This window comes from Oncorhynchus nerka, linkage group LG16 (genome assembly GCF_034236695.1).
Source record: "Oncorhynchus nerka isolate Pitt River linkage group LG16, Oner_Uvic_2.0, whole genome shotgun sequence".
Classification (NCBI taxonomy): Eukaryota; Metazoa; Chordata; class Actinopteri; order Salmoniformes; family Salmonidae; genus Oncorhynchus; species Oncorhynchus nerka.
The window spans coordinates 2,910,851-2,925,912 of record NC_088411.1 but is presented as its reverse complement, the minus strand read 5'-3'; the positions used below and the strand labels follow the sequence as shown (position 1 = coordinate 2,925,912).

Here is a 15,062-nt window from a genome sequence, read left to right as displayed (position 1 = left end):
TTAAAGGCTCAGAGATCTGATTGATGTACTGTACTGTGCATAATTTTACACATGCAATTCATGCTTGCTCGCTCGCACACGCACACACACACATAAATCAGTACACCTACAAGCTGCATTTCTTTGCAGTAGAAGGTCTATACAGGAAACCCCTCCAAGCTGTACTGTAAGATCCTTTATTATTCTCACCAAGACAAAGAAACAGCCATCCCTACGTACTATGGCACAATGATCCTTCATGCATAAATAACCCCTACTGTGTTCCCTCTTGTTCCTCGTGATGCTTCAAAAACTCTGGTGCGAGTCCGCCGGGACTAAAATTGTCCGAAAGAGCTCATACTCACGTTCATTAGATAGAATATTTGAAAACAAAGGCTGAAAAAAAAAAAGAATAATTAAATGTTTCGATTTTTATATTCAGCAGAACTAGCATCATGGTGGGTTCCAAGAAACAGAAAGAGATGAGATTGTACTTTATTAATCCCCAAAGGAAAGAAATTAGCTTGTCATACCCTGGTGGGAAAAAAGCTGCTGGGACACTCAGGTAGTCCTAGTGAGAAAGTTTGGGAACCTCTGAGGTAGCGGTAGTCTATCCCTCTGTGGTGAGGGAAACACCACGACTGACTTACCTAGTGGTGAAGGGCGCAGTCAGTCAGTCTGCCGGTAGCTGAAATCCACAAACTTCCCACTACTGGCAGCCACGACATTAGTGTCACATGATCAGGAAAACATCCCAGATATATCACAAATGAAAGGAGAAAAGGAATAGGAAGCTTAAGACTATTGGGACACCTCCTGCCCTCTTCTTCCTCCTAGTGTCTCTGAGAGGTCCTGGGGTCATGGTGGGATCCAAGCTGTCTCCCGTGGCCATTCCCCTGGGTTTTCTCAAACTGCATTTCAGGGTTCCATGACCTGCCAGTCCATTTGCTGCTGCAGTAGAGGAAATGCATGGAAGGAAACGCATGTCCATTTCTCCTCAATGTATTCTGATTGGAGAGTGAAAGAGAAGAAATAGGATAAGGGGAGTTAAGTAGAGTGAAATAAAACAAAATTGACCAAGACACAGCAGTGGGCTCCCAAGTGGCGCAGTGGTCTAAGGCACTGCAGCTCAGTGCTAGAGGTGTCACTACAGACCCTGGTTCGATCCCGGGTTGTATCACAACCAGCCGTGATTGGGAGTAGCATAAGGCAGCGCACAATTGGCTCAGCGTCGTCCGGGTTAGGGGGTATTTGGCCATCATTGTAAACAAGACGTTGTTCTTAACTGACTTGCCTAGGTAAATAAAAACATACACCAAGAGAGAAAACTCCTTATTCATTCTTGTTCTGAGGGCAACTCTGCCTCCAGAGCAGGTTGAATGAAAGCTCAACAATCAGCACACTGAGATGGAAATAAACAATAGGCTCACAGGTTGCCACACACAAGGATGTTAAAAGCCAACCCCAACCCCTAAACTTAATCAAATGAAATGACCTGCCCTCGAGGCAGAGCTGCCCTTAGAACTAGATGGAATAAGGAAAACTCCAATTTGCATTTAATAACGTTATTATTACTATGCAGGTTGCAAAGGACACAACATACGGTACATACTTTAATCTCTTATTAGAACAAGTAAAGGAACACACGTAAAATGCTGCATTTGTGTCTATTCTACATGAATTGGTGAGATTTAACACAGAACATGATGATGAATAATGGAATTGGCTGTTGGAACAGTATGCCCGACAACTGGGTTTGTCAACAAGGGTATCCCTGCATCAAAAATACCAAATGCCTTCAGAGCAGAGCACGCCAATAAACTATGTATGATGGCCATAAAAAGACTTGAGAGAAAGTCAAAAAGAAAGGAATCCATCAACTCGGTGTGACCCAGTTCTGGTGGTGAGGAGGGAAGAGTGTCACCACCTGGCCCTCTCTGTGTTGCCTGGCCAGGAGGTGACCTGCCTGGGTAGAGCTCTCTCCGAGTGACCTTGAGCTGCCCAGCAGAGTGGCCGCCTTCCGTTGTCACATCCTTCTAACTCTTCCTTAGTCCCTAAGGCAACACCTCAGCTTTAAGAGTCCTCTGTCTCCGGTAGCTTGTTCATCCATTTTGACCTCCTCTTACTATAGAGGGTCATCTCAAGGACACTCTATGACATTCTTTAATACCTTTGTCATTTGTTTGTTGTGATATGCTCTCTCATGCATCAGCATTTCTCCACATCACTGCTCCCCCTGGCTGCTTTACAGGGCCGTTGTATTGATCCTAACAGAGCTTATCTCAAGCCCAAATACAGCAGGCTCCCGTGATGAGCAGGAGGCTCAACAGCACTGAAATATAAATGGTAAGCCTCCCTCGCTGACATTTCTTACCACACACACAGCTAGCTGGCCTGTCCCGCCCTCCCCAGTAAGCATGCTTGTCTGTGTGTGTGAGTGGGGAGGGGGGGGGGGTGTTGTGGTAGAGAAGAAAGACATTCTGTGTGTGTTTGAGTGTGTGACACAAATTAGTTCTGTGTGTGTATTTGTGTATCTGCATGTATTTCTTTGTGAGTATGTGGGGCGGCACACATGTAATGTAACACCCCCTGTTCCCTAGCTGTCGCTGTGGTTAATTTAAATGTACATTTCAGGCCAGCTCAGCTCACCTTGCCCGCCCGCTACCCCCAGACACGTCACACTGGTGTGAGCATTACAACTGCTGGGTAATGGGACACAAAGTGGGGGATAGGGTGACACATCCAATCCCACAGAGCGCAGCCCCACTTGGCATTGGGTTGCAGATTAAAATGTGTCCAGCGGGGGCCTGGCAGCATGGGGGCTCACAGTGAGGGCTTGGAAGGCCAGATTGTTTCCTCTTCCGGCCTGAAGTGAAGACTATTGATGAACAGTGAGTGAGGATGCCCGTGGGGACAAATCAATAGTGTAAAGTTTATTCCTGTCCTTGCCTACTTTCCTTCACCTACAGTGCCAGTCAAAAGTTTGGACACACCTAATCCTTAAAGGGATTTTTCTTTATTTTTACTAATTTCTACATTGTGTAATAGTGAAGACATCAGAACTATGAAATAACACATATGGAATCATGTAGTAACCAAAAAAGTGAAAACAAATCTAAATATATTTTTATATTTGAAGTAGCCAACCTTTGCCTTGACAGCTTTGCACACTCTTGGCATTCTCTCACCAAAGTTGAGTTGAAAACGCCTGTAAAAATTGGTAAACCTGAGGAACTGCTGGACCTGCTTGAGTTTTATTTAATTTATTTATTTCCCCTTTATTTAACCAGGTAAGCTAGTTGAGAACAAGTTCTCATTTACATCTGCGACCTGGCCAAGACAAAGTAAAGCAGTGCGACACAAACACTGAGTTACACATGGAATAAACAAGCGTACAGTCAATAACACAATAGAAAAAAAATAAGGTCTATATACAGTGTGTGCAAATGGCATGATGAGGTAGGCAATAAATAGGCCATAGTAGTAAAGTAATTGCAATTTAGCAGATTACCACAGGAGTGATAGATGGGCAGATGATGATGAGCAGATGATGTGCAGGTAGTGATACTGGTATGCAAAAGAGCACAAAAGCAAATAAAAACAATATGGGGATGAGGTGGGTAGATTGGGTGGGATATTTACAGATGGACTATGTACAGCTGCAGCGTTCGGTTAGCTGTTCGGTTAGCTGATGTTTAGTGAGGAAAATGTACGTCTCCAAATTCAGCGATTTTTGCAATTCGTTCCAGTCACCTGCAGCAGAGAACTGGAAGGAAAGGCGGCAAAAGGGGGGGTTGGCTTTGGGGATGACCAGTGAGATATACCCGCTGGAGCGTGTGCTACTGGTGGGTGTTATCGTGACCAGTGAGCTGAGATAAGGCGGAGCTTTACCTAGCATAGACTTATAGATGACCTGGAGCCAGTGGGTCTGGCGATGAATATGTAGCGAGGGCCAGCCGACTAGAGCATACAGGTCTCAGTGGGATAAGGGTATAAGGGGCTTTGGTAACAAAACGGATGGCACTGTGATAGACTGCATCCAGTTTGCTGAGTAGAGTATTGGAAGCTATTTTGTAAATGACATCACCGAAGTCTAGGATAGTCAGTTTAACTTAACCTCTTGGATTTAGGGGGCGCTATTTTAATTGTTGGATGAAAAACGTTCCCGTTTTAAACAAGATATTTTGTCACGAAAAGATGCTCGACTATGCAGATAATTGACAGCTTTGGAAAGAAGGTACTATGACGTTTCCAAAACAGCAAAGATATTGTCTGTGAGTGCCACAGAACTGATGTTACAGGCGAAACCCAGATAAAAATCCAATCAGGAAGTGCCGCATTTTTTAAAACCGCCTCATGCCGATGACTCCTTATATGGCTGTGAATGAGCTACGAATGAGCGTACGTTTTCCACGTATTCCCCAAGGTGTCTACAGCATTGTGACATCTTTTTATGCATTTCCATTGAAGAATAGCCGTAAGGGAGCATATTTAGCAAGTGGTCACATGGTGTCTCCTGCAGAAAATCTTGCGTAAAATACTGAGGTAGCCATTTTTCCAATCACTTCTTATGAGAAACCAATTGCCTCGATGGATATATTATCGAATATATATGTTAAAAACACCTTGAGGATGGATCCTAAACAGCGTTTGCCGTGTCGATATTATGGAGTTAATTTTGAAAAAAAGTTTGGCGTTGTAATGGTAGCATTTTCCGGTTCGATTTCTCAGCCAAGCATGATGAACAAACGGGAGCAATTTCGCCTATAAAAATTATATTTTTGGAAAAAAGGAACATTTGCTATCTAACTGGGAGTCTCCGGAGTGAAAGCATCCGAAGTTCTTCAAAGGTAAATTATTTAATTTGGTTGCTTTTCTTATTTTTGTGTAAATGTTGCCTGCTGCCAGCAGAGCTAGCATAGCATTATGCCATGATAAACTTACACAAATGCTTGTAACAGTGTTGTTAACAAAAGGCTAAGGTTGTGTTTGAATATATTTATTTAATTTCATTTGCGATTTTCATGAATAGGAAAAGTTACTAGGGGTATTTATGTCCGCTGCGTTATGCTAATTCGTTTTAGGCTATGATTACGCTTCCGGGTTTGCTCGTCGCAAGAGGTTAACTTAACTACAGTTTTATTTTACATTGTTGCAAAATAGAAAGCCGATTCTAGATTTGATTTTGGATTGGAGATGTTTGATATGAGTCTGGAAGGAGAGTTTACAATCTAGCCAGACACCTAGGTATTTGTAGTTGTCCATTCTAGGTCAGAACCGTCCAGGGTAGTGATGCTAGTCAGGCGGGCGGTTGCAGGCAGCGAACGGTTGAAAAGCATGCTTTTGGTTTTACTAGCGTTTAAGAGCAGTTGGAGGCCATGGAAGGAGCGTTGTATGGCATTGAAGCTCGTTTGGAGGTTAGTTGGACCCCACTCCACTATAGTCTTTCTCTGCCTCCTTAACCGCCTATCTGGCCTCTTAAGAGCGGCGACCCTCGCCGCCGACCTCGGACTGGGGACCCTAGCCACGGGTCCGGAATGGACGGGAGAATCCGGCGGCACCGGAGTGAAGGGTGACTCGGGCGGCGCCGGACAGGCGGGAGACTCAGGCGGCGTCGGACAGGCGGGAGACTCCGGCGGCGCTGGAGTGAAGGGCAATTCCGGCATCGCCGGCATGACAGGCGGCTCTGGGAGCTCCTGGCTGACAGACAGCTCTGGCAGCTCCTGGCTGACTGGCAGCTCAGGACAGACTGGCGGCTCTGGCAGCTCAGGACAGACTGGCGGCTCTGGCAGCTCAGGACAGACTGGCGGCTCTGGCAGCTCAGGACAGACTGGCGGCTCTGGCAGCTCAGGACAGACTGGCGGCTCTGGCAGCTCAGGACAGACTGGCGGCCCTGGCAGCTCAGGACAGATGGGAGACTCTGGCAGTGCTGGGCAGGAGGAAGGCTCTGGCAGCGCTGGACAGGCGGGAGCACCTGTAGGGAGAAGACGGCCTGGTGCGGGGGGCTTCCACCGGAGGGCTGGTGCGTGGAGGTGGCACCGGATAGACTGGACCGTGAAGGCGCACTGGAGCTCTTGAGCACAGAGCCTGCCCAACCTTACCTGGTTGAATGCTCCCCGTAGCCAGGCCAGTGCGGCGAGGTGGAATAAGCCCGCACTGGGCTGTGCTGGCGTACCGGGGACACCATGCGTAAGGCTGGTGCCATGTACACCGGCCCGCGGAGATGCACTGGAGACCAGATGTGCTGAGCCGGCTTCATGGCACCTGGCTCGATGCCCACCCCAGCCCGGCCGATACGATACGCTGCAATGTACCGCACTGTGCTATGCACAGGGAGTTGGTGCAGGTCTCCTACCTGACTTCGCCACACTCCCCGTGTGCCACCCCCAAGACATTTTTGGGGCTGCCTCTCGGGCTTCCAACCGCGCCGCCGTGCTGCCTCCTCATACCACCGCCTCTCAGCTTTCGCTGCCTCCAGCTCAGCCTTGGGGCGGCGATATTCTCCAGCCTGTGCTCATGGTCCCTTGCCGTCCAGAATCTCCTCCCATGTCCAGGAGTCCTGCGATTCCGGCCGCTGCTGCTGCTGCCCGTTACCACGCTGCTTGGTCCTTTCTTGGTGGGTGGTTCTGTAACGATCGTATGTGGTGAAGGAAGGTGAGGAGGTCCAAGGTCCAGCATGGTAAGTGTTGGGAAACAGGCTACCTAAATATGGTTCTCAATCAGGGACAACGATTGACAGCTGCCTCTGATTGAGAACCATACCAGGCCAAACACAGAAATAGAAAATCATAGACAACCCACCCAACTCACGCCCTGACCATACTAAAAAAAAATACAAAACAAAGGAACTAAGGTCAGAACGTGACATGACCTGCTCGGAAACTGGATTGCACAGCGGAGAAGGTACGGTGGGATTCGAAATGGTCAGTGATCTATTTTACTTGGCTTTTAAAGACTTTAGAAAGGCAGGGCAGGATGGATATAGGTCTATAACAGTTTGGGTCTAGAGTGTCACCCCCTTTGAAAGCTTTCCAATCTTTAGGGATCTCGGACGATACTGAAGGAGAGATTGAACAGATTGACTGGTAATAGGGGTTGCAACAATGGTGGCGGATCATTTTAGAAAGAGAGGGTCCAGATTGTCCAGACCAGCTGATTTGTACAGATCCAGGTTTTGCAGCTCTTTCAGAACATCTGCTATCTGGATTTGGGTGAAGGAGAAGCTGGGGATTATTGGGTAAGTAGCTGCGGGGGGTGCAGAGCTGTTGGCCGGTGTTGGGGTAGCCAGGAGGAAACCATGGCCAGCCGTAGAGAAATGCTTAAGAACATTTTTAATTATCATGGATTTATCAGTGGTGACCGTATTACCTAGCCTCAATGCAGTGGGAAGATGGGAGGAGGTGCTATTGTTCTCCATGGACTTTACAGTGTCCCAAAACTTGGAGTTAGAGCTACAGGATACACATTTCTGTTTGAAGAAGCTAACCTTTGCTTTCATGACTGACTGCATGTATTGGTTCCTAACTTCCCTGAAAAGTTGCATATCGTGGGGACTATTCGATGCTTTTTTGCTGGTCGAGGGCAGTCAGGTCTGGAGTGCTATATCTGTTCTTAGTTCTACATTTTTTGAAAGGGGCATGCTTATGTAAGATGGTGAGGAAATTACTTTAAAGAACGACCAGGCATCATCTACTGACGGGATGAGGTCAATATCCTTCCAGGGTACCCGGGCCAGGTTGATTAGAAAGGCCTGCTTGCAGAAGTGTTTTAGGGAGTGTTTGACAGTGATGAGGGGTGGTCGTTTGACCACGGAAAGGACATCAGGGTTGGCGGAGTGTGCTAAAGCAGTGAGTAAAACAAACTTAGGGAGGAGGCTTCTGATGTCAACATGCATGAGACCAAGGCTTTTTCGATTACAGAAGTTAACAAATGAGAGTGCCTGTGGACACGCAGGGCCTGGGTTAACCTCCACATCACCCGAGGAACAGAGGCGGAGTAGGATGAGGGTATGGCCTTGGCTATCAAAACTGGTCGTCTAGTGCGTTGGGGGTGGAGAATAAAAGGAGCAGATTTCTGGTCGTGGTAGAATAGATTCAGGGCATAATGTGCAGACAGGGGTATGGTGGGGTGCGGGTACAGTGGAGGTAAGCCCAGGCACTGAGTGATGATACGAGAGGTTGCATCTCTGGATGTGCTGGTTATATTGGCTGAGGTCACCGCATGTGTGGGGGGGGTGGGACAAAGGAGGAATCTGAGAAATGTAGAGTGAGACTCGGGGCTCCACTGTAACTAAAACAATGATAACTATTCTAAACAACAGTATGCAAGGCATATTGACATTTGAGAGAGACATAAAGCGAGGCATAAAGCAATCACAGGTGTTGATTGGGAGAGCTAGCTGAGACAACAACAGGTAAAATGGCGATGAATGGGCAGAGAGGGTTGGTTAACTACACACAGGGCCCGAGTTTGGGGCTAGGGCCGAGTATCGTGATAAATGAAGAGTCCAGCAGGCATCAGCTATGTAGCCAAGTGATCATAGGGTCCAGTGAACAGCAATAGATGGAACAGGGAAGTCGATAGTCGTTGCTACGCTAGCATGCGGGAGACACAGCGTTTAAAGTTAGCAGGCCGGGGTGAGTAGAAGCGTCTGCTCTGACGTCCACGTCTGCTCTGAGTGAGGTGGGACAGGGCCAGGCGGCGATCTCCTCAAACTTTACGGGGTCCATTTGGATGGCTACGGTAGAGATAATGTGACCCAGGAAGGAAACTTGGGATACGTGGAACTCACACTTCTTTACCTCGACATATAGTTGGCTCTGCAGGAGGAGTCTCAGGACTTGGCGGACAAGCAGTATGTGTTCCGGAATGATTTTGGATTAGTCCAGGATGTCATCGAGGTAAACAAAGATGAACAGATTCAACACATCGGTAAGAGTGTTATTGACCAGTGCTTGAAAGACTGCTGGTGAGTTCGATAATCCGAAGGGCGTGAGTAAATACTCATAGTGACCACTAGGGATGTTAAAGACAGTTTTCCACTCATCCCCCTCCCTGATTCTCACCAGATTATAAGCATTGCGGAGGTCCAGTTTGGTGAAGAATTTGGCCCCTTGAGCCAACTCCAAGGTCGAGGACATCAGGGGTAGGGAGTAACAATTCTTGATCGTAATCCGGTTCAGCCCTCTGTAATCGATGCAAGGATGCAGGCCTCCATCCTTCTTACCCACGAAGAAGCCAGCACCAGCTGGGGATGTAGTGGGGCGAATGAAAGCTGCCTCCAGCGACTCCCGGGTGCAATTATCCATGACTGCTGTTTCAGGGGTCGAGAGGGAGTACAGACGGTCTCGGGGAGGTGTGGAACCGGGTAGGAGTTCTATGGCACAGTTGTATGGACGATGGTGGGGAAGAGTGGTGGCTTTCCTCTTACAGAAGGTCCCCCTGAGGTCGAAGTATGGGAGGGATAGTGGGAGGGATAGCGGGGAAGTCTTGGTCTTTAATGGATGCAGGAGGAACCGGCAAGGCTCTTGGTGTGGATCTTAGACATTTAGTCTGGCAGTCCTTTCCCCAGTCTAATAGGTGTCCTGTAGACCAGGAGAATAGTGGGTTATGTAGCGCTAGCCAGGGGTACCCTAGAATGAGGGGGTTCTCGGGAGCAGTGATCAAAAGAAAACTAAGAGTCTCTGAGTGGTTCACACCGACCCCCGGAGCCAAATGGGCCATCCGTCGAGGGCTCGAATCTGCAGGGGATTTGTAATTCTCTGGCGAAGTCCTGATTATCTGCAGCCCCGGAGTCGACGAAGGCTTAAATCTGGTGCTGACGATTGTACCAGTGGATGATTGCGGGTAGTGACAGACGGTGACAGGGTAGCCGGGGGGTAACTGCACAGCTCGTCAGGGTCTCCCCTTGTCCTGGCGAGCCCTGGCGTTCCCCATCAGCTCTGGGCATATAGCACAGAGATGGCATAGACCTCCGCAGTAGAGGCATCAGCCTTCATTCATGTACCTGTCATGTACCTGTGGGCTCAGACGTGTGTGTCCCAGCTGCATGTGCTTCTCAATGCTAGGGTCAGGGGGTTCCTGGAGTGGTGTCAAAAAGGAACTGTCTCACACGTTCTTGGAGGCGGTTGTCGATCCTGACAAGCGTTATCAGGGACTTGAGGTCCTCACCCTGTTCCCAAGAGGCCAGTTCATCCTTGATGGAGTAAGATAAACTCTGGTGGAAAGCGGTGACCAGGGCCTACGTATTCCACCAGTTTTCGGTGGAGATGGTGCGGAACTCAATGGCGAAGTCAGCCTCTGGTCTGGCACCTTGGCGGATGTTGAACAGTCGGCTGGCCGCTTCTCGTCCGTCGACTAGCTGGTCGAAGACTCGTTGCAGCTCGGCAATGAAGGCTAATATGGAGCTACAGGATGGTGACTGCTGTTCCCACACCGCCGTTGCCTATGCCCAAGAGTAGAGAGATGATGTAGGCGATCATCGGACTGTAGCTCGAACACTTGTGAGGAACCCCTTGCATCCTCCCAGGTGGCCGTCATACCACTCGGGGGCAGGGATCTTGGGTTCCTGGTGCAGGTTCCCTGGAGGAACTACGGCAACGGCTATAGCACTGGGCAAGGTTGGACTGTGGTTGGAGGGAGTCGGCAAGTGCCTGGAGGGTCTCTGATATTTTGGAGAGTTGTTCTTTCTGCCTCTCCAGCAGTGCTCCTTGGTGGGTTACAACATTCTTGATCTCTGCTGGGTCCATGTTTAGGCAGAAGCTTGCTGTGACGTGGTAAGGTTGGACCCAGGTGCAGAGAAGAGACAGACAAGGAATCAGTGGTTAATGTCTCTAGGACGGTCTCTGCCCTCTGGAGACAGGTGGAACCATGACACTCTTTTCTCTTCCAATTGCCTTACTCTCTCTCCCTGTTCTATTGGTAGACAACAGCTCCCCCTGTCCCCAAGTATGTGTAAAATGAGGGCAGAGTAAAAAGGCTTCCCCAGTTTTGATCAACATTTCCAAACCCCAACCGGGTGATTATCTAAGCCAAATACCGACACTTACAACTATACCAGTCATGTTGGTCACAGCAGGGTGAATTTTGCAACTAGATAGGTAGCAGTTCATTTTGATCAGTTTCACAAGGCTTTTGCCAGGTTATGCCCAGTCTACTCAGATGAAGTGATACATACAGTACACAGTTTAAATGCATGAAAAATATAGGTCAGTTTAATGTTTTTGAGGGAAAGAGGAAGGAAGAGTGTGGATAAACCATCTGCTTTAGAATAGACCGATTCAAGGACTACTAAAAGGATGACATTTTATCAGAATAGCGAAGCCCATGGGTAGTGCCTGCCGTGTTGTCGCCCATTTCAAGAAGTTGATGTCATCGTTTTGCTGAATACACTCCACAGTAACCAATTCTTCTTGCTCAACTCCTCCATGCCTCCCCAGCAAACCGGGAATATTCCCAGAACATTAGCTAAGATTCCCATGAATTTTTAGTTAGGGTTTTATCTAACATTAGGATGAGAACATCCCCCCCCTCCAAAATGGCTTTGGTTTAAAATGAAATATCCTTGGAATGTTCTCCTAACATTCACTAAAATATTGTGCACAACATCTGTAACAACCCACACAGAACATTCCCCAAAATATCTCATTAGGTTTCCAGTTAATGTAATACATAGGTTGGTGGCACCTTAATTGGGGAGGACAGGATCGTGGTAATGGCTGAAGTGGAATGGTATCATATACACGAAACACGTGGTTCCCATGCGTTTGATGCCATTCCATTCACTCCTTTCAAGACATTATCAGCTGTCCTCACCTCAGCTACCTCCACTAATGTAATAACACAATGTACCAGTCCAATTTTCCTAGCAAACCCATAATGACAAAGCAAAAACTGATTTTTAGAAATTTGATTGACCATCGGGTACTTGGTCACCTCCCTGATGGAGGAATGATGGAGGCCACTGTTTTTGGTGGGGACCTTCAATGCTGCAGATATTTTTTGATTCCCCAGATCTGATCCTTGACAACATCCTGTCTCGTAGCTAATCATGAGAGAGGAAGATTATGTGGAGATATTGAAGTAACATCTCAAGACATCAAGTCAGGAAGGTAAAGCTTGGTCGCAAATGGTTCTTCCAAATGGACAATGGCCCCAAGCATACTTCCAAAGTTGTGACAAAATGCCTTAAGGACAACAAAGTCAAGGTATTGGAGTGGCCATCACAAAGCCCTGACCTCAATCAAATGAAAAATGTGTTAGCAGAACTGAAAAAGCGTGTGCGAGCAAGGAGGCCTACAAACCTGACTCAGTTACACCAGCTCTGTCAGGAGGAATGGGCCAAAATGCACCCAACTTATTGCGGGACGCTTGTGGAAGGATACCCAAAACATTTGACCCAAGTTAAACAATTTAAAGGCAATGCTACCAAATACTAATTGAGTGTCTGTAAACTTCTGACCCACTGGGAATGTGATGAAAGAAAAGCTGAAATAATTCTCTACTATTATTCTGACATTAAAATAAAGTGGTGATCCTAACTAACCTAAGACAGGGAATGTTTACTAGGATTAAATGTCAGGAATTGTGAAAACCTGAGTTGAAATGTATTTGGCTAAGGTGTATGTAAACTTCCGACTTCAACTGTACATGTGGCCTTTAAGGCCAGATCATTTTTCAAGATGTTCAAACGTCCATAGATGACCAGCAGGGATAGATAATAACCATGATGCCTGTAGAGGGTGCAATACAAGATTCAACATCAGTTGGCTTTTCATAGTCAGGGATTCAAAGTCAGCTCGTAAAATTTCTGCCGATACAGCTGCCACGGTAAACTAAGTGCCGTTATTGTGAAAAGGAAATGTCAAGGAGCAACAACGGCTCAGCCGCGAAGTGGTAGGCCATACAAGCTCACAGAACGGGACAGCCGAGTGCTGACGCATAAAAATCATAGGTCCTCGGTTGCAACCCACTTTTTTTGTATTTGCCATGGTAAAGTAGGACAGGGGGTGTCTTGTAAAAGCACTAGTTCGTTAACCTTGTGTATAGATGCTTAGTTGATCATTTAAAGAGGAATTTCAGGATTACTCAACACAGTGAGTAAGCATCTTCTGCAATGTGGGATTATGGTTACTGTGGTTTTTCGCTGGGTCGTGTTCAATAGTTACCAAACGGACTGAAACAGGGAGGGATTAACTAAACTTGCCCAATAAGAAACTCGTTTAGATTTCTGTGGTAAAATGTTATGCTACGATGTGCCCTAATGAATATAGCCCTGTGTCTCAACAGTGTTAATTTCGAGAACTTACATATCAATGTCATGTGATCATGACATTCACGAGCCATATTACTTACGACAAAATTCAAAGCCAGTCAAGGCAGGACGTCACTGTAAACAATGATAATGGTAACCTATTACTCTCTTACAGTGCTGAAGGTCAATTAACTTGTATTCATCTTTGTGTTTAAGTGAAAATGATAGAAATCTGAAAGATATCAGCATAAATTAACATACATTTGACATGATTCTTTATTATAAAAAGACATTATGTACATTGTATCGATTGGATGCCAGGGGAATAAAACACCGATATAGCTAACCATAGAGATCAAAATGAAAGACAAACTATCTTCAAATGAATGATGGATGCAACCATGGTTTAATAACATTACTATTTGGTCACCAACTCAGGAGTACGCCGAAACTGGCATGTCTATGCCAGGGTGATGAAACTAAGAAGTTGGGTTCGGCCCCGAGTGATTGGTGGAATAGAATCCATGGAGAAGGCGGTGGTGGGTTGCCGTGCAGTGGACACCATTAGGGGTCTATAAGGCTGAGATGGCCTTGGCTGCCACCCTCCTCCCCAGGGGCAGAGTCAAGTCTGTGATTCCCAAGACCACCCTGGGCTTGGCCAGCGCAGGAAGTTTCACCAGCTCCGAGACCTGGGGAAGGAGACACACACACACACACACACGTGAACAGCTGTGGCATTCTCCACATTCTTCACCACCGCTCTAAAACCCATCATGGCAGTAATCTAACTTGTATTACGTAAATATCTCATGCTGGAGGTCTCATGCACAATTACTATCAAAGTTGTTAATCACCAACTGCTATCACATGGATAACCCTAGCTTCCCTCTCACTACGGTCACGACCCCTCCTCTGCAGTGCAGGGGCGGTTCTTCCTGCAGGCAGAGGGTCGCTAGTGATTTGGAGTCACCTGGGCTCAGGGTATTTAAACTGCTTAACGAATCACTCGTCTCTCTCTGCTCCTCCAGGTATGATCCTATTTGTTTGTTCCTTTGTAGTTTTACTTAGTTTTCACTCAGTCATATTCACACACACACACTCACGCATCCATGCACTTTACATACACCTTACATTATGATACTTTCACACCTCATTCCCTTTGCTTTGTTTAAAGTGAATAGTTTTGGTTTACAATAAAGAACCTTTTTGATTGGCCTATACCGGTTGTTCGCGTCCCCTCATTTTTGCTACAGGCTATGAGCCCGCCTGTGACACTACTCACCATGGTGAAAGGCATGAACTGCAGAATGCTTCCACGGCTGCCCTGCTCCAGACACTCCACACACTCCTCCATGAAGCTCTGCACGAACTGGGTGTGTGGCCCTGCCGTCTTGGAGCCCAGGATGGATGAGATCAGCAGGAAGAGGTTGGCTTCAGAGGAAAAGAGCATGGCAGATGTAAGAGAGGTCAATTAGAGACAAGGAGACAGATTTATCAAGCATTTTTAAAATTAAACAGAAGTTAGAATTAAATCGTAAAATGATCATTATGAGAAGCAATACAACAAAGGCACATTTAAAATTATGAAAATATCAAAAGCGGGGCAAACTGTCAATTGCTTAGTAAGAGAACATGCCTTGGTAAGCCATACTGGTAAACCATGATGCCTGCGAGGTGCTAAAGGTTTAAGACAGGTGCGTGGTTCTAACCTAGGACGCGGTTGAGAGGGTCCCTCATGTTGACCGTGTGGAGCTGGGAGGCCGACAGGGAGGTGGACATGGACCGGTCACCTAACACAACCACAGGAGACAAGGTAAAGATCAAAGGTCAT

At 47.1% G+C, this 15,062-nt stretch overlaps 1 protein-coding gene across 3 annotated transcripts in view; it reads right to left on the bottom strand.

Annotated features, from left to right (window-relative positions):
• Positions 1 to 13,489: 13,489 nt before the first annotated feature.
• The window catches only part of LOC115143861 (mediator of RNA polymerase II transcription subunit 24), a 30,690-nt gene continuing 29,117 nt past the window's right edge, over positions 13,490 to 15,062 (bottom strand). For all 3 annotated transcript variants that reach the window (XM_029684279.2, XM_029684280.2, XM_029684281.2), the window contains exons 24-26: positions 14,941 to 15,021; positions 14,514 to 14,662; positions 13,490 to 13,920 (exon numbers count right to left, since the gene is read on the bottom strand). In XM_029684279.2, coding sequence (XP_029540139.1) covers positions 13,804 to 13,920; positions 14,514 to 14,662; positions 14,941 to 15,021 — 347 coding nt within the window. In that variant the 3' untranslated portion in view covers positions 13,490 to 13,803. The remainder of the gene's footprint in view (positions 13,921 to 14,513; positions 14,663 to 14,940; positions 15,022 to 15,062) is intronic.